We start from the raw sequence: 23515 nt of genomic DNA on the forward strand, positions 1-23515 counted from the left end.
TCTAACTTTTTTTTCTCAAAAAACAGGAAACAGTCAGAAGACAGGAAGTCCTGTGTACCCCAGGCCAGCTGAGCGCTCACAGAGAGAAGGCAGTCATGTGATTGATGGACACATTGAGTCGTGACTCTCTGTACTGGCCGGAATTCCTGTGTTTAGACTTTTTTTCAACCAACACGGATTTCTGGTAAGTATAGCTTTGTTTTACAGCATGATAAAAAAAATTATGAATGTATATTGCAAACTTGCTTGATATCACAACATTAGATGTGATATAAAAGCAATTTTGCAATATACATTCATTATTTGTTACTCTCAATCTCCCCACCACCAAGATTCAGAAATCAAGTCGGGTAGAAAGCACAGGATGATTAAGGCAGTGAATGTAATACACGACATACATTCACTACTCTGCATACCCATCTGTAGGGAGAGACTATACTGTCAGCCGCCAGAGGGAGAAGGAGACTGATTCTTCTTCGAGATTCAGTCGCTAGCAGCGCCATCTAGTGGTAGGTGCATAAACAGAACTTATTTTATTTTATGGAGAGTGTCAGCAATTTAGAGCCATCAGACCAACACGCTAACAGCCCCATACACAGATTGGGGAACAAAGTACATTATCTGCTGTTTCTCTCCCTTCAGCCAGCACCAACTGTGTCTAAAAATGGGAGTCGTACTCTCTTTATTAAGAGATTCTCAGGCTCCTCCTCTTATCTAAAACTGACAGTTCTAGCAGTCTCCAGATGGATCCCTAGAGCTGTCAATCATAACTGAGAGGCGGGACTGAGGAGAGTATAGGGCACCTAATGTGAAGAGCCTGCCTCCTTGACACTTTCCATAGAGATCAGGACATCAGAAAGTATTGCACTTCTCTGATCTCTATATAGAAGGGGACCTTGGTTCTCCAGCTGTTGCAAAACTACAACTCCCATTATGCCTAGACAGCCAAAGCTAAAGCTTTGGCTGTCCAGGCATGATGGGAGTTGTAGTTATGCAACAGCTGGGGGGCCAAGGTTCCCTATCCCTGCTCTATAAATAGAAAATCCCTATGTGTAAGAGAATGCAGCCTGTCAAGTCACTAGAAACAAGGAACGTCGGCCCATACAAGCCCATCAAGTATACGTGACACGACTATTGTGATCAGACTTTATGACTTCAGGATTTGCTTCTTTGATCAAGTGTAAAATGAGGAACCAAGATTCATTGTGTAACCCCAGCAGCTGGGTGAGGAGGCTGGCGGACCACCTACACACGTCTCACATTTATTATAAGACGTGACCACATCCACCATCACTCTTTGGCCACTCCTATAGACTACCCTCAGAACAGCTCAGCTGCTGGTTTTCAGCCCTATACTGGATAGAAGGAGGCAATTTCCATTTGCACAACTAAATATATAAATAATATATAATTATTAATAAACCCAGAGCGGAGGCGATCCTTTTCCTTTTTTTCCTGTTAAAGAGCCCTGGTTCCCTCATAGATAGCACTGTTCCCAGCGGTGATGTCCCACTTAGTCATTATTGGGCGGGGGGGGGGGGGGGGGTGTTCAAGGGTCTGAACAGACCAAGCTTCGCTCACCCCACAAGGTCCACTTGCCCGGTCAGGCCTCATCATCATTGATACTCGATCATATCCCTACACAAAGAGCTCAGGCACTGAATGGGTGGTTCCTCTTACAGTCGCGGACCTCACGAAGGGTCATAGCTCGTCCCTCGCGGCGCTGTCAAAAGGCGATCGAAGCGAAGGGGTGTTCAGGGCTTCGCTACGTAGCTTCTCCTGCTGTTGGGTCTTTCTGGATTTTGCCCGATCCCAGTCGGTTGATTGCGTCACATTGTCCCACAGCACGGAGGTCTCTGTGTCGCTTACGTAGCCCTCATCCCCGGTGTAATGGGTGGGGTACAGCAGCAGAGGCTCCACCGAGAAGGCACGCAGGTTACGTGGTGAGAACTGAGAGGAGTAGTCAGAGCTGGAACAAGAAAACCAAAGTGACCTGTGTTACACTGAGGGTCATGATATTATCTAGAGGCAGCGATAAAGACCTAAGGCTCTGGTCACGTCTGTGTCCAACCCCAATGACCTTATGGTTCATGAACTGCTGCACAAATTTGGTCAACGATGGGTCAGGAATATATGTAGGGGTGCTATAGTAATCACCTTTCTTACAAAGCATTCCTAATACAAAGAGGAAACAGCTTGTCCATGCAGTCATGTCATTACAGAGGCCCAAAGCAAGAGGCTGCACTACTGAGACTTATCAGGAATCCTAAAGATCATCCAAATCCCCATCCACACATGGCTGTACTTACATGGGGTGCTTGTCATACATGACCGGCAGGAACTCATCCACCGGAAGCATCTTTTTTAGAGGTTTAGCCTTGAGGAGTTTCTTGGCCCCCTTCAGGGAGATCAGGTATCCCAGCGTCCAGTAGGAGTAGTCAGAGACTACCAGATTTCGGACCCCAGGTACGGGCTCTTCCGGCTCATCCACCTGCATCCGTTTTCTACCTAGATAACTACAAGACCGGGAAAGTGGATAAACTATAGAAAAGAACCTTGCATGTAGGAAAAAAAAAAAAATTTACGTCCCACATGATAATACTAAAATACTTGGTCTCTGGCATTTAAATTTTATCACAAGACTACATCCACATCAAATGTTCACATGTACCCTATACAAGGAAACGTCCACATCAATGTTCACATGTACCCTATACAAGGAAACGTCCACATATACTCTATACTAGACTATATCCACATTAATGTTCACATATACCCGACTACATCCACATCAATGTTCACATATACCCACTACATCCACATTAATGTTCACATATACTCTATATAAGACTATATCCACTCTATATAAGACTATATCCACATTAATGTTCACATATACTCTATACAAGACTACATCCACATCTTGTCTGTATACAACAGTTATTATAGGAGCACTGTAAGCATCAGAAGAGGAAGCGTTCTCAGGAACCAAATTTTCCATGGCAAAATTAACCCGTCCCCCATTATGGAAAAGTATATGAAAAGCGGCGGTGGATAACTTTCATACACTTGGAGCCCCTTAAAGGGAATGTGTCACCTAAATTTTCTTTTAACATTTTCTTTCACATTGCCTAGGCTGTTCTTAACAGCATTTAGTGACATGCTTTACAGCAAGCTTCATGGACATAGATGACAATAGACAGACTCTGTCCCCTTGAGAGGAATGTGAAACATTACTGAGCGCGCTCTGTGACCTCAGAAGAGGTCATACCACAGGGAGCGGCTATTGTCTTCGCTATCCACTGTTGTCACATGACGCTGCAATGCTGTACAGATCAACTTTACAGCAGACTCTTCTTATCACCACAGACACAAGAGGAAGTCTCAGTTTAGTTTTAGCCCAGTGGTCAGAATGGGAAGTGCAAGATATCAGGATTATTTTATAATATAGATAGAAAAATGGAAAGTTAGAAAAAAAAAGAAAAAAAAAAAAAAGACACCAAACATTCTTTAAAAAAAAATAGGTTTAAAACACAAAAACATTTAAGCAATAAATCATTTTCTGATGACACATTCCATTTAAACAGTCACACATGGCAATCGTGGTCTCTAGCCTGCCATGAAGAACTCACCAATACCCCCACCATTATACTCACATAAGGTCCCAATCTAGTTTGGCCTTCTCCAAGTCCTGCAGCAGGTTCTCCAGTCGCCTCTTAAAGAAGATCTCAAACCTCAGGTCATCCTCAAAGACGGCCGACATCGCCAGCGAGCGCTCAGAGATCTACAAAAACGTCAAAGAGTTAGAGTTAGTACTGATATCCCCAACTTTCATCTGGGAGTCACAAGATTTCCGGTAAAGAAATGTAAGATGGTCGGGAGGAGATGGACGAGCAGACGCAGCTCTTCGGATATATAACATTTCTTAAAAGGGATTTCCTAAGTTCTAATAGAGTTCAAAGAATGGAGCTGTTTTTTTTATGTAATCCCTTTAAAGAACAGCACCAGCACTTCCCTCAGGTTGTGTATGGTATTACAATTCAGCTCCATTTACTTTAATGGAACTGAGCACGCCCAAACTGGAGGAAAGGGGGTCATACTATTTCTGGAAGAAAGCCACCATTTTTTCTTATCCTGGATAACTCCTACTAGAATTCTACAACTCAGAAATTATGTATATCACTTCCCCAAACGGTCCTTCTGTGAGGTCTTCCAGCCGGTCACTTCATTTCTGTCCTGATGCTGTGAGCACTGTATCCAGCATGCACTGGGGCACAGAGTACAGGTACATAGGAAATAGGCCGCACAATAGGAGGACTGTCCGAATCCTACATATAAGTCAGAGGGGACTGTAGACTCCACCCCAAAGCCTGCTCGACGCAGCATACCTGACATCAGTGCAAGAAGAGAAAGAGCCAAGACTGGTGTCAGGTGACCTGCTGGGGGATCCCGGGCTGGATGTCTCTGCGCAGTTAGACTAGGATAATTAATGTTTATGGTAGCGGGTGGTCTAATGGAGGGCCAGATAGGCACCCCAGGATTATGGGCTAGTGGCAGGGTGGGCCGTGGGGAGACTCCACAGCACTTTAAGATGTTGTAAGAATTTGGTCATTTGGTCTAGTGTTATTCTCCGTAGCTGGGTGGGTTGGGGTTTAATAAGATTGTGAAGTGTTTTTCTCTTTTATGTTGTATCTGAGTTTGTAATACTAAAAAAAAAAAAAAAATGTATTTAAAAAAAAAAATAAAAATTATTTTCCCTCACAAAATGATGAACATATCTAACTGTAATGACAGGAGGCCACTCACTTCCTTCCAGATGTTGTAGTGACTGAGGAAGCAGCCCATCTCTCCTCGGGTCAGGGGGCGGCCATGGTAAGGATCCTTATACCCCGGAAGCATCTTTATGCCTAAAGCTGTCACCTGAGATTCATTCAGGGCCCTGGTGGGAGAAATCACAATAAATTATAGAGAACAATAAATGTTCCCAGATAATATATATATATATATATATATATATATATATATATATATATATATATATATATATATATATATATATATATATATATATATATATATATATATAAACGAAGGAGAGGGAGAAGCGAAAGAAAGAAAAGCCAGAGAAAAAAAAAAAAAAAAAGGGGAGACACACAAAGTTTGTGTGGGTTATATACACACACACACACACACACACACTAGAAGTATATACAGTTTTGTGGAATGAGTATATACTATAAGAATGGACACAGACTGCAGTGTGTTGGCAGATACGACCGCTCAGTGTGTATGACATCCCGTATCAAAGATCTCTGCGCCATAACCATCGATCCTTCCCCATATACACGGATAAGAGGTCTTATATTTCCCACTTTCTGAGGAGGAACAGATACTTCCAGCAATTGGATTCTTTTTCCCCCCAATGTAAAAAAAAAGTCTTAAGACTCTATATAGGGGCATATGGGCATGCTGGGAGTTGTAGTGTTGCCAGAGCTGGAGGGTGAGCGGCTGGGGGCCTCTGCTCCAGGGGCTGATACTAGGAGGGGGCTCTCAGGACAGCTGTAGGAGGGATTGGCCCAGGTCCTGACAGCTGTGAAGAGGAGTGTATGGTTCATGACCTCACCAATAAGCAACGCAAAGGATGAAGCTCTTAAATCTTCTTCCTTTCAAGCCAGAAACTATTTGTAAGAGATCTCCGGTGAGCATTCCTTATAAGAAGCAGCGGCCCTCAGCACCTTGTGAAGAGACTCTCCACAGCGCTGGAAAGAGGGACTTCTCCTTCCAAGAAATCCTACAGTAAGCAGAGGATGGCCACAGCGATGCGCTGCCTTAACCCTTACAGGTTTAAAGGGGTTGTCTAGGGATAGAAAACCAAACAGCGCCACCCCCTGTGCTCAGACCCTACAGAGCGTCAAGCTGCACAGCGGAGTCAGCTTCTCCACCTCATATCAATAAGGGAGAGCTGAAAGTGTTTAAATCTTTGCAGGGCTGTGTCAGTACAGTACCAGGAAGACTTGGAACAGGTTCGGAGCTCCCGGCATCATAATAATACTTCACAGTCTGTAGGGATTATGGAGCATGTGGATGACCCCTTAGGCTAAATATTTGTTAGAACATGCAAGGTTACAAAAACATAGGGGGGGCGGGGGGATTTATCAAACTGGAGTAAAGTGAAACTGGCTCAGTTGTCCCTAGCAACCAGATTCCACCTTTCATTTTCCAAAGAGTCTGTGAGGAATGAAAGGTGGAATCTGATTGGTTGCTAGGGGCAATTGAGACAGTTTCACTTTACACCATGTTTAATAAATCTCCCCCATAAATGTCTGAATCAATAAAATGTATATTATATGATCAGAGGGGTTCCAAATCCTGGCATCGCCATTGATCTGTGCATTTCATCATTGCTCTTTCTTGTCTTGCAGCTTGTCATATTTCCTTGAGCATAAATGAGCTGCAGTACCAGGTGCGGCCACAACTAGATGCATGGCGCTGTCCCTGGAGTACAACAGAATATGGTGCATAGCCCATTAATTCAGCTGATCACCAGATCTACCAAAATTTTGTCCCAGGCTCAACAAAAAGACAGCTCTTGATGATAACACAGGACTCAAGGGGAAATCTGTCATTTGTGACTTTACTTTTAAGCTTACAGTTTTTCCCTTATACAAGTTTGAATTGGGTAAAAGTTGTCATATTGTTATGCGAAGTTTGATGAATTTTTTGAATGTGTTTTTTGTGGATTTTTATACTGCCCATTGAGTGTTGCAGAAATGTTGTGATAATAAAGTTGGCGACTTTTCCCCCCCTCTCTTGTCTCAAGTTCAGGTGCGGTTTGCAATTAAGCTCATTTTACTTCAATGGAACAGAGTTCCAAACCTCACCCAATCTGGAGACAAGAGAGGGGAAAAAGTGGCCATGTTTTTGTAGCGCTGGATAACCCCTTTAAACCCCATCCCTTTTATTACAAGGCCTTGCCCCTTTGTCCTGGATTCTTCCACTTTACTACTTCCTTATAAACCTCAGATCTGTCTGGCTGTTCGGCAACTTGCTGCAGCAGAAGCCCTCCCCCCACTTTATCTGCAATAAGAGAGCAGGGCAGCCAAGGTCAGCCGGCCACCCCCAGCCAGCTGCTAAACAAATACAAAATGTTGAAATAAAAACCTTCAACCATAACGGCGGTCTGCTAGACGTCGCTGCATACAATAGGAGCCGAGGCAGCAGACTGCCGATATCTCCTATGGGCTTCCCGGACACAGTTCTTACCTGCTCGCTGTGAGTGTAATAGGGCCAGCAGGGAACAAGGTGCAAGCATGTGCTGATCCAACAGGTCGGTGCTCGCTTGCTCCTCCCAATTGGCTTGTGTAATAGGGGCTTTAGTTCTGGTAACCCTTGAAATATCCGGACTGGACAGGACAATGCAGAAGTATTAGACAAGACACTCATACTATTCTGTCTTGACGTAAGAGTGACGTAGTGCAGTCCGCGACCGCGGCCCGCACTACGAATGTGCATCTGTAGTGCTGCGTGCTTCACAGAGCACTACGTTCACACTTCATTACCCTAGCAATCCGTGCCGCAAAAAACAGTCCGCATTACAACATGTCTTTTTTTTGCGGCACGGATCACGGCCCCGTATACACATACGGACATGTGAACGGGGTCATTGAATAACATTGGTTTTATGTTCTGCCCGCAATTGTGGACAGAACGGATGTTTGAATACAGCCTGAGACTTCCGGCGGCTGCAGGCGATCTGCCAGGCACCCAGCCCTGTGGAGTCATATTAAGGCCGGTTCTTAAGAAGTATTCCTTCAATAAAAAAAATATGCAACCAAATGTTCCGTTTCACTTCCTGAGAAGTATTATGCAATTCTGTAATAATATTTTTTCAACAGGGCAGAGTAATACAACTTGTCTAGTATCATTTTTTAATCCAATATACTGTATGTCAATCCCATAATCCCTGGGGATGGGGCGGAACACTGTGGGATAGCTATGATCACTCTTGCAATGACATAGATTTACATAACAATGTACTTTTAATAGAAAACAAGTTTTCCTTATGTGGAGTTCCCCTTTAAGGGGGATACAGAGGGCTAACGTTGCGCATATATATTTTAGACTAGAAAATGTACCCGGCGCTGCCGGGTATAAAGTGTCAGTGTGTTAATTAGATTTGTTCTAAGGTGCCCAGGAGGCCAATCTAAAGGCATTGCTTCATCCGAGTTAATCAGTGGAATTAGTGTATACCTGTAGTGCATAGTTGGAGGGGTTCTGTATACCTACAGTGTATAGTTTTTAGGGGTCTTGCATATCTGTAGTGCATAGCTGGGGGGGGCTGTATACCTATAGTGGGTAGTTGGGGGAGGTCCTATATACCAGTAGTGTATAGTTGGGGGAGGCTGTATACCTGTACTGTATAGTTTGGGAAGTCCTGTATACCTGCAGTGTATAGTTGGTGAAGGTCCTGTATAGTTCGGAAGTCCTGTATACCTGTAGTATATAGTTGGTGCTGTATACCTGTAATGTATAGTTGGTGGAGGTCTTGTATACCTGTAGTATATAGTTCGGGGGTCCTGTATACCTGTAGTGTAAAGTTTGGGGGTCCTGTATACCTGTAGTATAGAGCTGGTAAAGGTGCTGTATATATGTAGTATAGAGTTGGTGGAGGTCCTATATACCTGTAGTGTATAGTTTTCGGGTCCTGTATACCTGTAGTATATAGTTGTGAAGGTCCTGTATACCTGTAGTGTAAAGTTTGGGGTCCTGTATACCTGTAGTATATAGTGGGTGGAGGTCCCGCGCACCTGTATTGTATAGTTTTGGGGTCCTATATACCTGTAGTGTCCTGTATACCTGCAGGGTCGTATTTACCATTAGGCACCCATGGTCTGGTGCCTAGGGTAGCACCTTGCAGAGAGGCAGTACCCTCCCGTTCAGACTTGCCAGAAAATCTGGTGTCTTTTCGAGGGGGGGGGGGGGGTATGGCGGTATTGGTCAGGTCTGGTATAGCGGTGTTCTCCAGTCACAGTGTGGCAGTATTGGTCAGGTCTGGTATGGCAGTATTTTCCAGTCACAGTATGGTGGTATCAGGTCTGGTATGGTGTGGCGGTGTTATCCAGTCACAGCATAGTGGCATTGGTGAGGTCCGGTGTGGCGGTGTTATCCAGTCACAGTATGGTAGTATTGGTCAGGTCTGGTATGGCAGTGTTATCCAGTCACAGTATGGTGGTATTGGTCAGGTGTGTTATGACAGTGTTATCCAGTCACAGTATACCTGTAGTGTATAGTTGGTGGAGGTCCTGTATACCTGTAGTGAATAGTTTTGGGTTCCAGTATACCTGTAGTGTCTTGTATACCTGTACTGTATAGTTGGAGTAGGGGGTCTACTATTTATTTCTGTGGATGTTGTGAGGCAGCTGCCCTAGCAACCAGATTCCAGCTCCCTGTGAAAATGAAAGTAGTAATCCTATTGGTTGCTAAGGCTTCCAACTGCCATTACTGCTGGGAAGCTGCAGCACTAATCTCTATGGGGCGAACTTCCCCATCCCGCTCCCCTCCTGTACATCAGGCAAGGATGGGACCTTCGCTCTAACCTTCCCGAGAACCCAATGTATCTGTGGGCCAAACGGTTCAGAAGTCTATAGGGGCAGACAGACAGACTCATTTTTATGATTATAGATACGGTGGTACCTCAGTTCTCGAACTTAATTGGTCCCGGAAGGCAGCTTGAGAACCGAGCAGTGTCTTCCCATAGGAAATAATGTAAATGTGTTTAATTGGTTCCAGCACCCACCAATAATTACCTACAGTACCCATACATTACATTGGAAAGTGCCCAGTTTAACATCTACAGTACTACACTGTACAGGACATACACAAGTAACATTCAACAAAACCAGCAATTATAGTACAGCAATCACCAACTCCTCACTCATCCTTTACTGTATAGAGTCCCACCCACCCCAGTTTTATACAGTACTGTACTGTATGTGAAGCCTCACCAGTGCTAAACTCACCAGGTATAACCCACCATCCACGCTCGGAAAAACGTTCAGATGCCGAGAACTTCAAGACTGGATGCCCAAAAAGTGTCTGTTACTGACAGGCTGAGCGGACTTGAAACGTCACGTCTCAAGCCCGCGTCAGCCACCAGGAAGCGGCCGGGCAGCGAAGCATCGCGATACGGGACCCACCACTGGAACCGGGGAGGTGAGTGGATGTCGTTGCCCTCAGCCACCTCCTCCCCAGCAATATAAAAAATAAAGCCCCCAGGCCAGAGTACCCCTTTAAGAAAATACCATATATGTATAGACCTTACTTTAGGTGTTCAGAAGGAATCTGCAGAATATTGATCCGATGTCATAAATGTAAATAAACAAAAATATTCCTGTGCGGCTGGATGACATCTATTGTTCTGAAGGAAGCAGACTGTACTGCTCTTCAGTGGAGTCACTTACAGTCAGTCTTGATGGGTCAAAGCTGTTTTGGTGGCACCCGAAGAGTGTACACAATACTAGGGAGGTGGTTTTAATGTTATGGCTGATCATTAATTATATTCTATAAATTTATTAATGGCCAGAATTAGCAGCCCCCAACACAGTATACGCGGTGATCTTAGGTTTACTGACCCTTTAAGACAAAAAGTGTCTTGCCCCAACCAATAATATACAACTTTCACAAAGGTCAAACGCGGTCATATACATCAGAAAACAGATGCTTCAGGCAGACGTCTCACTTGCCAAGTTGGGGTCACGGAGGACGTCTAACGCATCCAAACAGATAGAAGAGAGTGGAAAAGAGTAAGAGTGAGAGGACAGTAAATCTCCGCCCAGCTACAGCCAAGTCTCTTTAGTTTACATGTTATACACCCGAGCAGTTTTTATTATACATATGGCTTTACTATATATGGGGCTTTCCAAGACTCAGCCGAATGGAGAAGGTCTAGAGCAGGGGGTTGTCAAACTTGCAGCCCTCTAGCTGTTGCAAAACTACAACCTGCTGTCCACTGCCTGTTGGTAAGGTAATTCTGTCTCTAGTAGCAGGTAGATTAGGACAGAACACATGAAGTGGGGACAGGGCTTAGTATTTGCTATGAGCAGGAGAGAGAGACAGACTGCAAAAGCCTGAGCCAGGTCTGACTGCTGAAGATGATCCACTCTGTTCTTGAAAGGTAAATCGAGGCCTCTCTCTCATAAAAGTCACTACACACAAAGCTCATGGAAGCAGTCTCATTTGTAAATACCAGTGTACTCACTGCTGTAGTAGAATACCTCTGACCCATCCATTTGCAGCAGGTCAGTGCTTTGTGTAACCCATTCCTAGCTGTTCTACATTTTTTATTTTTGCTCCTTGCAAACCCGGTATATCTGTAACCCCCTCCCTCCCCTACAGGGCACCTATAGAAGTGTCATGTGTACATCACCAGCACAGTGCCAGCCAGTTCAGTACACTTTCTCTAGCACTACGTCATGGCATAGCAGGAAGGTGTGTGAACTGTGTTGTTGTTTCTTCTAGCTTGTTTACACCTTGCAAACTGAATGCATCAGTAACCCCTTCCCCTTCACGTCATCTATAGTGTACTGTAAATTATCCTCCAGTATAGCGCCAGCCTGTTCAGTCCAGTGCACAGTTCACCAGCACTACAGCATAGCAGCAAGAGACTTTAGGCTTTCCTTGGCCAGATACATAATAAAAATTAATATATAAAAAATAAATAATTTTTTATTATGTTTATTAAATTATTATATCCACCATGGCATTGGCTCATTCAAATCAATGCAAATAAAGTAGTTTCCTACAACTGGGGCGGGGGTACCCCTAGAACAGGTCACCATAAATAGGACTGACTGCACTAAAGCCGGTCATTACGGAGGATCTTGTAACCCGGGAGGATCGGATACAGAAAGTACTGTATAATTGTATAACTTTTCATTGATGGGGTATGCTCATGATCAGATGTAGGAAAGGCAATAACTAACAGACCCCCCCCCACACACACACACAGCCAGTGCTTCATTTATTCTCTATGGGACTCAGGACCCCTATAAGTCATCACACTGAAGGTAACAGGATAGCTGCGAGCTGTAGGACTAGGCACAGCTCCAGGGGATGGATCCCCACCTGTCTCACATGGATAGCAGCCCTGGACCTGGAAACCCCCTTTAAGTGCTTTCTCAGAGCTCCCTGCCATATGGTGGATGTTGTAAAGTTATATGAAAGCCATATGTATAATAACTATTTCTGTGAGTGTGTTATATATGAACGTCTGTTCTCTCTTATTAGACGCCCTCAGTTCTAGAGGATGAATGGAGCCCTGACCACACACGCACACTGCCGCTCCATATGCCATCTGTACATGGGATCAGGTGGGATCTCGGACAAACCTATTATTCTGAGACTTGTGAGATTGATGATGATCTGTGTACTGCGCTATGGAATATGCTGGAGCCATATGTACAGAAGTTATATAACGAAGTGATTCATTCTGTCTTGACTCACCGGCCATCCACAGCATCAGACAGCTTGAAGTCAATCTGCAGCTCGTAAAGGGTCTTCTTCATACGGTCCCTCCTGTCCTGCCGACGCTTCAGATTGATGAGGAAGATCTATGAAAGGTGATGAAATCAGAAGTCAGGTGGAGGATGAGCCAATGGAGGAGGAGTTTAGCCAACTTTTCGGAAGTTCAGGTTCGGCAACATTCGCTCTCTGCATTTGATTCCAGGCGCGGAAGAAGTTGGATGCAGCCCTGGGGCTGCCAGGAAAACAAGGCTGTACCAATGTTTTCCCGGACTCCTTAAGGTGGCATCCAGTTTCCCCAGACATTGGGCATTCAGGTTCGGACGTAATGTTGCCAAACCCAAAACTTTCATCAAGTACCCTCAACATTATAGATAGCGGCTCTCTACCCACCTCGTCCAGGGACATCTTATCCGACACCTTGGGTGGAACAGACAGGAAACGTGACGGCTCCACTGGAGGCCCCTTCACTGCAGATACAAGATGGCGCACAGAGTCAGATTCTGCATCACATGATCTCCCCATACAAGTCTATGGTTATAGTCGCTATTTCTAGAGGTCTGGGTGGAGATCAATGCTGACTGTTTCCAAAGAAACAGTAATCAATGTGGAAAGAGAAAAAGCCATAATGTATAACCCGCCATAGTGATACTCACCCATCATCTCCAGCTTGGTATGAAGGAAGTTATCAGCCTCATCCAGCAATGAGCTATGCGCCCGCAGGGGAACCGGCAGATGGCCGTACACTTCTTTATTACAGAGGAACATCTGGACATCTAGAGGTTAAAAAAATATAAGGAAGTTGACACATGATTGGCATATTATCATACAGAAGCATTGAGTACTAGCAGCCTGGGGTTATAACCTTCCCTCATAGTAATGGAGAGAAGCATAGACTGCACTAGTAATGGGAGAGAATAGCTGCAATGTAAAGCATGGGACACAGATACAGTATGAGCTTCTAATGCAATGGGCGGTGGATTACTGTAGGAATACTAATATATATATATATATATATATATATATATATATATATATATATATATATATATATATATATTATATATATATATATATATATATATATAGATAATATCTCAGGAGTCACCCTGTATACCCCTTCATTCAGTTATTGTGCAGGATTTATCCTTCCAATCCATATGGCTTGTTTAGGTGACGTCACCTCCGTTGTGGACAACTTTAAGTTGTCTCAAGGACTATAGCTGCATCCTGCAATCTACCACCCGGGGGACAGTATACAGACTCACCAGCCTGGCGGCAGGAGAAGGCAAAGACGATGATGTCATCGAACGCCCAGGTGTAGTCTGGGTGAGGCGGGTAGAAGTCTAGATACTGGCTCCCCTCCTTCCGCAGGTCGATCAGAAAGGTCGAGTGGACCATGGGCACCGCAAAGCAACCGCGTCGTTCTCTGCGCCGGATTGGCATGTAGGCGGGGGTGCGCCGGTAATAACCCTGTGCATTACATAGGATACAGTTATACATTGGATCAGAGGTAGGAAACCTCTAGAAAACTACAACTCCCATCATGCCTGGACAGCCAAAGCTAACTCTTTGGCTGTCCAGGCATGATGGGAGTTGTAGTTTTGCTTCAGCTAGAGGGCCAAGTTTTCCTATCCCCTGCCTTAGATCTATAGCGTCCCCAGTCATGACATGGCCAGCAGTGGGCACTCACCTGTGTAGTCATCCCGCACCAGAAGTTAGAATACGCCGCCCTGGACTCCATCATGGGGGCGACTATGGTCTTATTCTCTGCGATCAGCAAACTCAGGGTGTTTGGGTTTGTCAGCAGGTTATCAGCATCTATATACTGCAGCGGAGAGACAACTATAAGGGTCACAGTCTCCAGGATGGGGACATAATGAATAGGTTAGAACGACACTGATCTATTGTGTACGGCCATAGATCAAGGCAATACTGGATGCTTTCCATGAAAAGATACTCCCACATACTAAATGTGACAGCAGCGGCTAGACTCCCATGTCTGTGTATAGGACATATGGCTGTTGTCTGTAGAATATGGGTTTAATTATAAGCTCTGACAATGTGATGGTGGCCCAGGAGACAAGGAGCGCAGTGTTACAGCGATTACAGGTCTCCTCTACACCAGAGGTCAATGAGATTCCTCAATGAACGCCTGTCTGCAGCCAGGAAGCAATTACCGCTACCGTGGGACTTCACCTGAATCGGCATCTATACAGAGTTATACACGGGCGACCTCTAGTGACCACACAGGGTACTGCACAGTGTTTAGGCCAATGAATCACAAGGCAAAGGGATCAGGAGGAGAAACCACTAATAAAACGCTGCTCACAATCTGTAAGAAGTAGTTTTATTAGATAAGATAGACTGATGTATTTTGAGATGGTTGGATCTTCTTAAAAGACACTGGGGGAGATTTATCAAACATGGTGTAAAGTGAAACTGGCTCAGTTGCCCCTAGCAACCAATCAGATTCCACCTTTCATTCCTCACAGACTCTTTGGAAAATGAAAGGTGGAATCTGATTGGTTGCTAGGGGCAACTGAGCCAGTTTCACTTTACACCATGTTTGATAAATCTCCCCCATTGTCTAGCGAATACAGAAAACTATTCTCCTTATAGATTTCCATATCCCTACAACTAGTCAAATTACCATGCAGAAACCTGGAAGAGCCAATTTCTCTACATGGGCTTCCTATTGACCACTGCCAGACACTGGAGAGGTGGTGAATTCTGTCATTGAAATATTTGCCACTGTGCTATGGCTGTAGTGGGCATGCTTTGCTTTGTGCAGAATGTTGAGCTATGGCTGTAGTGGGCATGCTTTGCACAGAATGTTTAGCTATAGCTGTTCTGTTTCAACCTGGTACACAAAAGGTCTTTCTCCCAATAGGCAAGAGCTCCACTTTTCAAATATGACAATGGGCAGAATCACTGCTTAAAGGGGTGCTCCAGCGTGGGGGCACTTTTTTGGGGGGGACCGGGGGGGGGGGGGGGGGGGGGGCTGAAATAAAAGACGTCCACTTACCTCCCCGGTTCCAGCGGCGGGTCCCGCATCACGGCACTCCGGTGCCCGGCAGCTTCCTGGTGTCTGACGCCGCCCGAGACGCTACACATGATGAATACATACACACATATGTAATGTCAGTATGAAGTGATCTCAGTAGAACAGTACACACCAGTATGTAGTCTGCCCACATTTCCCGGGCGGAGGTTAGGGCGGCCTGGCGTAGCTTCATGACATACTCGTAGCGTGAGTGCGACCAGTGCTTCGGGCCCTCTTCATCCTGGAACCATCTAGAGAGAGACCGGAATATAAAGGGTTATATGCTAAAGAGAGATTCCTACCAGGATCAGAGCGGCATTGTGATCCCATATGGAGCTGACATAGTCCTGCAGCAACAGCTGGTGCCGCTCTGTATGATGCGTGCAGCACCACGGCTATGGGCGACATCAGAGTCATGCAGGCTATGTAGCTGGGACTGTGACTATGAGAGTCCCTTAGTCTGCTAGTACGGCACTGGTGGCAGATGGTCTGTGGTAACACCACACTGTGTGTACAGAGGAGAGAAGAGCTGTATACTGGCAAATACCACAGCCTACTGTGAAACCTGGCTGGTGAGTGGAGGAGGCAGCGATCACTATATACTGTACACAGCAAAGGCTTGGAGGGGGTCGTCTCTGGGGATCGTCCAGGATTAGAACATGGCGCTGTTTCTGGATGTAAGCGACCTCTCCTGTCCTCAGTTTGGGTGTGGCACTGCAGCTCAGTTTTATTGAAGTGAATGGAGCTGAAATGTAATATCACACACAACCTGAGGACAGGAGTGGCGCTGTTTTCTGTAAAAAAAAAAAAAAAAGCAGCAAGGTTTTTCTAATCCTGGATAACCCCTTTAACCCCAGGATCTTCTCCATATTCCAGGACTAGAAGTAAAGACATCAGACAAGGACTACTGATCCCAGGCACCTTCTTGTCCTGGATGTCAGACACTTTCACTACTGTGAAGCACCATCTATTGAGGGTTAATGGAATGAGGTTGTGCCCCCCCCCCCCCCCATAAGAAAGACAATATTGTAACCACCCACTGGAATTCATGAAGTCTCTTGAAGTGTTACCCCCGAAACAACCCACAGAAGAGCCAACACCCTTAGAGGGGTTCTCCACTGAGAATCGGCTGATCATACAGGTGCTGGGACCCCCAGAGATCAGGAGAAGCCTGGCAGCAAGCGTTTGGTTTCTCTACAGCGCCTCCATAGGACAAACAAAGCATTACACAGTGTCCAATCACATCAGGGTACAGTGGTACCTTTGTTTAAGAGTAACTTGGATAAAGAGCTCAACAGTTTTTCAAAATTGTGACTTTGTTTGAAAGGATTGCTTTGGTGTAAGAGCTTCCTGTACTGGGTGGGAACACGAGTGGGGGAGGGGCATGGTCTGCATGGCGGAGTCTACAGCACTGTACTCTGACCCAGGAAGTCTCCCTCACCTTCCAAATCATAGCAGATTCACTTCAGGCTGGGGCTTCCATCAGAGGACAGGACTGTAGGGGTAATCTCTCCATAGCTGTAACCCCTCTTTCCCCAGAAAGAGAGAGATGCTTTACTGTGCCCACATCTGCCCTGCTCATTCCTTCCTGCAGTTTCTGTCAGCCCTTGTGTTCATCCTCTCCATTCCTGCTATAATGTGCTTGCACTTACACTCAGCTATACACACTGCTGTATAGAGAAGTTTCTGTCACTGTCCTCCTGCACAGCTCTGTGATTCTCACTTCCTGATTGGTCCATGCTGAACACACACCCTTCCCCATTGCTGTCATGTGACCACACAGACCTCTGACAGCAGCCCTGCTTCTCTATTCTAGCCTGTTGTACTACACTACTGCCTTATGGGGATCTACAGCTCCATCCTGTAACTACAAACTGCTGCTGTTTTTTTATTCATATGTACTTACTATACATTATACACCAAGCTCATTGCTATACTGTACAGTAACTTATAATATCACATAATCAGATTTCTAAATATTTGTTTGATTATTTTAGGGTGTGGAACAAATTGTCTGCATTTCTATGATTTCTTATGGGAAAATTTGCTTTGAAGTAAGAGTGGATTTGGATTACAAGCACGGTCGCAGAACAAATTATGCTCGTAATCCAAGGCACCACTGTATTGTCTTACAAGGACGAGGGCTATAGACTATATGAAATGCTATACGACTCCCTCACTATTATAGCGATTTCTTCTTCATGTTCCTCCAAACTTTTGGAGGGGAATACTACCGCATGTCAAGGAGTCTGGAACTCCAGGTCATTTAAAGGAGTAGCTCCATAACCTAAACTTTTCTTAGGCGATGGGGAATGAATAAATGCTTTCTTTTTAGGTTTGGCCCCTTGGAGTCCCTGTACTATGTCAGCTCGTTGCCTAGGAAGTGGCAAGTATAGTTTTACCCCCTCTTATCCAGGGAGGTCACACGTCTTCAGGGTTTGGATTGTTTCTGAAGACACCTGTAACCTCACTGGGAGATGCAGCAAAGCCGAGCCGATACAGCTCAGCACCGAATGCAACAGTGCCAAACCAAAATATTCAGCTGATGGGTTTAATCCTTAAAGGGGTACGCCGGAGAAAACAAAATTGTTTTCAAATCAACTGGTGTTAGAAGTAATTTGCAAAAATTGTATAACTTTCTTTTTAAAAATCTCAAGTTTTCCAGTACTTATCAGCTGCTTTATGTCCTGCAGGAAGGGGTGTATTCTTTCCAGTCTGACACAGTGCTCTCTGCTGCCACCTCTGTCCATGACAGGAACTGTCCAGAGCAATAGCAAATCCCCATAGAAAACCTCTCCTGCTCTGGACACTTCCTGACATGGACAGAGGTGGCAGCAGAGAGCACCGTGTCAGACTGGAAAGAATACACCACTTCCTGCAGGACATACAGCAGCTGATAAGTACTGGAAGACTGAAGATTTTTTTAATAAAAGTAAATTACACATCTATATAACTTTGACACCTGCTGATTTAAAAACAAGTTTTTCTCCTCCGGAGTTCCCCTTTAATCCACAACTATTCTCATAGACTACTACCTAATGTGAAGTCCCATCAGTCTCTGTATTGGTACTCCTTTGTCTTCATACGTCCTGTTTTCCTGTCGTTCCCCTTACAAGCTCCTTCCCCCAAGAATCGTGAATGTGAAGAAAAAGACGACTAAGACGGGAAATTGTCAGGAGGAAGAATATCCTCCCCTTCCTTATTTTCTGTCAGATGACTTCCTCCTCCTCCTCTTCACTATATAGGCGCAGGATGGGAATTGTTCACATTATGCAGAAAGCTGCTCACATTCCCCCAAATCCCATAAGATAATGACAGGAAGGTGTTCGATATCGCTCAGCTGTATACCTGCTCCATAGAGTGGAGGGAGGGTCATGTGACCAAGACTCCCCCTAAGCTCTTCATTCTTGTGCAATGAGGAGTAACAGGGGATCAATATTCTATTGATCAACAACCATGAGGGACGACGCCCCTTTAAGCCATATGTACCTAGGACTCTCATGGTCAGCCATTGACTATAATGGACCAATAGGGGCACTGCTGTCCTTAAGCCATTGCATTCTGGGGGATTAGAGGGGTCACTGATCAGGTCACAGACAGAACACGACTGTCTGGGCATGCTGGGAGTTGTAGTTTGCATCAGGTAAGAGACCACCCTGTCCCCATGCATTTACCTGGGCTGCTCCTGCGGCCTCCACTCCACATGGTGGTACTGGTTCTGTACGTTGATCAGCCATTCACGGAGAATACTGCTGGTGTTATCCACATTGTGATCTGTAGCCACCCTGCAGAGAGGAATGAACGGAGCCGTATTAGTACAGCGGTGTATAGGGGAACGCAGGCCTCGTCAGGGGACAGGATTGGAGATAAGGGTCAGAAATAGCGCCTCTCCTGGCTGTGTCTGGTACTGCGGTATTAAAATGAATGGACCTCAGCTGCAATACCAGACACAGCCTGGGGACAAAGGTGGCGCTATAACTTCAGACAACTCTTTTCTATAGTTTAAGCTGATCCTTTCTTCATCTAGTTATTCATATATACAATGTATTGCTCTCTGTTATCAGCCACTGTAAGTTAAGTAGTGATTTCCAATGGGAGAACCATCCTTTTCAGTGGTGGAGAAGCTTTAGCCCTCCAGCTGTTGCAAAACTACAATTCCCATCATGCCTGGACAGCCAAAGCTTCGCTATGGCTTTCCAGGCATGATGGGAGTTGTAGTTCTGCAAAAGCTGGAGGGTCACATGGTCCTCACCACTGCTTTACGTTGTTTGGAGATAAGCGCCACCTCTGTCATGCACTAGCGCCACCCCTGTCCTCAGGTTGTGTGTGAGATGCTGAAAGGAAGTGTCCAAGTTTTTCTAAGGAATAATATGGTTAAAGCTTTCCCTGCCGCCTACTGGCACTTTGCTTCCTCCATTAAACATACATATACTGCAGTGTAAAGTATAGGAGGCATCCCAGCTTAATGACAACCTCAGCTCTGCTATAGTAGTAGTAGAGAGGAGCGAGCAGAGCGGTGTCTCCCTGGGCGTGTACTAGGATTACATGGCGTTCCTCACACAGCAGACTATGTAGCCTCAGGCTCCACATAGGAGGAATCTCCAGCACAGCTCATCCACACCGTGTAATCCCCGGGCCCGGACCTCGCAAGGACCATGGAAGGAATCTGACATCTTGGCAGGAAGTCGGAGGGATCTAATACTGGAGGGACAGGACTGTGCCAAGTCCGCACTCCCCACTCCTCAAACACATTGGCACTGGGCAGCAGCTGGCGAGCAGCACCGAGGCTACAGGCGAGACAGGAGCGAAAGAACTGGCACCAGCCACACTGTGTACTATATCAGTGCCGCTACCGGGGATGCTTTGCTAGTGCCGCTACCGGATGTGCTTTGTTCGTGCCGCTACCGGGGGGGGGGGGGGGGGGGGGGGGTGTCACACCAGGCACAGATCTGCGCCAGACAGGACAGAGGAAATAGAACCTGATCACTAATAGTTACACCCCAATACATCAGAAACACTGCAGTGCACCGCCATAGACACAGCCACAGGGGGGCGCTCTTATCTGGACAGCTACAAGCTGACTAACCATCAGTGACTACAACAAGTTACTCGTCTATACAGAAGACAATAATCTACACCAAACTCCTATAAATACTTTATATTACTTCCCTGTACTGATCCTGAGTTACATCCTGTATTATACTCCAGAGCTGCACTCACTATTCTGCTGGTGGAGTCACTGTGTACATACATTACTGATCCTGTATTATACCCCAGAGCTGCACTCACTATTCTGCTGGTGGGCTCACTTTGTACATACATTACTGATCCTGTACTGTTCAGAACAGGATAAGTAATGTATGTACACAGTGACCCCACCAGCAGAATAGTGAGTGCAGCTCTGGAGTATAATACAGGATGTAACTCAGGATCAGTAATGTAATGTATGTACACAGTGACCCCACCAGCAGAATAGTGAGTGCAGCTCTGGAGTGGGATCAGTACAGGAGTTCTTGTATCTATAAAAGGTCAAGTGAGGTGCAGACTCTATAACAAGTAGTAGTGCCCCCCCCCTCTGTGTGTGGAGATAAGAGGAGGGTGCCCCCCCCCATGTGTGGAGATAAGAGGAGGGTGCCCCCCCCCCCATGTGTGATGAGGAGGGTGCCCCCCCCCCCATGTGTGGAGATAAGGAGGGTGCCCCCCCCCCCATGTGTGGAGATAAGAGGAGGGTGCCCCCCCCCCCCATGTGTGGAGATAAGAGGAGGGTGCCCCCTGCAGGACTGGCACAGGATGACCCACGTGTGATGCCCCGGATACAATGTATAGAAGTGTCCCCCGGTGCCCGCACATGATGCCAGGGTCACACAGAGCATTGCCCGGCTGCCACCCATGCCTCCCCGGTCACACAGAGCAGTGCCCGGCTGCCACCCATCCCTCCCCGGTCACACAGAGCAGTGCCCGGCTGCCACCCATCCCTCCCCGGTCACACAGAGCAGTGCCCGGCTGCCACCCATCTCTCCCCGGTCAAACAGAGCATTGCCCGGCTGCCACCCATCCCTCCCCGGTCACACAGAGCAGCGCCCGGCTGCCACCCATCCCTCCCCGGTCACACAGAGCATTGCCCGGCTGCCACCCATCCCTCCCCGGTCACACAGAGCATTGCCCGGCTGCCACCCATCCCTCCCCGGTCACACAGAGCAGTACCCGGCTGCCACCCATCCCTCCCCGGTCACACAGAGCATTGCCCGGCTGCCACCCATCCCTCCCCGGTCACACAGAGCATTGCCCGGCTGCCACCCATCCCTCCCCGGTCACACAGAGCAGTACCCGGCTGCCACCCATCCCTCCCCGGTCACACAGAGCATTGCCCAGCTGCCACCCATCCCTCCCCGGTCACACAGAGCAGTGCCCGGCTGCCACCCATCCCTCCCCGGTCACACAGAGCATTGCCCGGCTGCCACCCATCCCTCCCCGGTCACACAGAGCATTGCCCGGCTGCCACCCATCCCTCCCCGGTCACACTACTCTGCACTATGGGCGGGAGGGGGCTGGGGGTCTCACCATAGCGACAGCCGGTCCTTGGGGTACTCCAGCCGGTCTATAGCCCCCAGCACCTCGGGCAGGGACCTCTCGGCGTTCCTGGCCAGCAGGGCGATCAGCACGGTGGGCTGCCGGAGCGGAGACTCGGGGTTATAGCGCTCCTCCGGGAAGTAACCGGCGCCGGTAGCCGCCAGAGCAGCCAGCAGCCCCAGCAGCACCGAGACCCGGTACATAGCGGCGGCTGCACTCACTTTCTACCCTCCGACTACAACTCAGCGGCAGGAGCAGCGATTTAAAGGGGAAGGCGGGGCCAGCACCACCAGAGAACGGGGATTGGACGCCGAGTGTGAAAATCCCTTTAAGGAAGCGCATATCTCGCCTCCGACTCGCGAGCCTCTAACTCGCTGTCACATTCTAGCGAGTTCTTAAAGGGATGGGCGCACTGCCAACTCAAGGCCGTACTACACCGAGTAGAGGCGCACTTAGTAGGATGAATTGACTTTGCTGTGTGGATGCGTGGGAGGTGGGAGGCCGTATTCTGTGTAGTAAATGCGCACAATTGGTGAGGTGTAAGTCTGTGAATGACTTTATTCAGTAGAGAGAAATGGACACAGCCCACTTATAGTAAGGAGGAAAATCACCTACACTTACAGACTGGACATTCATGCTAAGTAAATGTTTTTATTTTACCAATATGGCTCTCTTAAAGGGGTAATGGAGGTGAAGTGTAATCCCACATGCAACCTGAGGACAGGGGTGGCGCTGTTTTTTGAGAAAAAAAAACAGCCATGTTTTTTGTTTTTTTGTTTTTAAATCCCAGATTAACCCTTTAAACTAGTCACAGGTGTCCCTGTTCAGCTATCAGGGCATGCTGGGAGTTGTAGTTTTACAACATGTAGCCCCAGCTTACATTTATACTATGAAAAAGCCTGAAAAGTGTATCAGTGCTATATAGAAAACTAATGGCAATATCCGTCCTGTAAATGATCGCAGAAGGTCATCAGCCCTGGGGTCACTGTGACACGTCAAGGTCGTATGAGAACAGAATAGACTTAAAGTGGCAAAGATTGTAAGTGACCAAAAAAGCTAAAACGGGGAGGAGAACTGACCAGTGCTGCAGCTGTGGGGGCCACAGGGGCTCCAGCTGTGACTGCACTATGAGGCCGACTGTCTATGTCTGACCTGAGAAACGTCAACTCCAAGTCTACTGGAAGTCTACAGGGGCCGCACAGGTGCATAGGACCACACAGGGGGCGCACGGGTGCATAGGACTACACAGGGGCCGCACGGGTGCATAGGACTACACAGGGGCCGCACGGGTGCATAGGACTACACAGGGGCCGCACGGGTACATAGGACTACACAGGGGCCGCACGGGTACATAGGACTACACAGGGGCCGCACGGGTGC

The 23515-nt window shown here is 46.8% G+C and overlaps 1 protein-coding gene across 1 annotated transcript; it reads right to left on the reverse strand.

Annotated features, from left to right (window-relative positions):
- Positions 1 to 970: 970 nt before the first annotated feature.
- COLGALT1 (collagen beta(1-O)galactosyltransferase 1) lies at positions 971 to 22421 on the reverse strand. The gene is made up of 12 exons (XM_069945988.1): positions 22127 to 22421; positions 19240 to 19350; positions 15699 to 15816; positions 14213 to 14347; positions 13788 to 13992; positions 13176 to 13295; positions 12913 to 12989; positions 12502 to 12608; positions 4807 to 4939; positions 3657 to 3784; positions 2310 to 2516; positions 971 to 1969 (listed from the first exon to the last, which is right to left on the reverse strand). Exons 1-12 carry the CDS (start codon positions 22336 to 22338, stop codon positions 1702 to 1704), a joined length of 1821 nt encoding a protein of 606 aa, XP_069802089.1. The 5' UTR covers positions 22339 to 22421; the 3' UTR covers positions 971 to 1701.
- Between the last annotated feature and the right edge of the window lie 1094 nt (positions 22422 to 23515).

The sequence above is a fragment of the Dendropsophus ebraccatus genome, chromosome 1, assembly GCF_027789765.1.
Source record: "Dendropsophus ebraccatus isolate aDenEbr1 chromosome 1, aDenEbr1.pat, whole genome shotgun sequence".
Taxonomy (NCBI): Eukaryota; Metazoa; Chordata; class Amphibia; order Anura; family Hylidae; genus Dendropsophus; species Dendropsophus ebraccatus.

Bases quoted from the DNA above. Each gene is read 5' to 3' on its own strand.
- COLGALT1 (XM_069945988.1), bottom strand. From the start codon at position 22,338: ATGTACCGGGTCTCGGTGCTGCTGGGGCTGCTGGCTGCTCTGGCGGCT. The intron at 13,296-13,787 runs GTGAGTCTGTAT...TTTAACCTCTAG, and splicing joins CTTCTCCTGCCGCCAGGCTG to ATGTCCAGATGTTCCTCTGT. The intron at 12,609-12,912 runs GTGGGTAGAGAG...CACCTTTCATAG, and splicing joins ATAAGATGTCCCTGGACGAG to ATCTTCCTCATCAATCTGAA.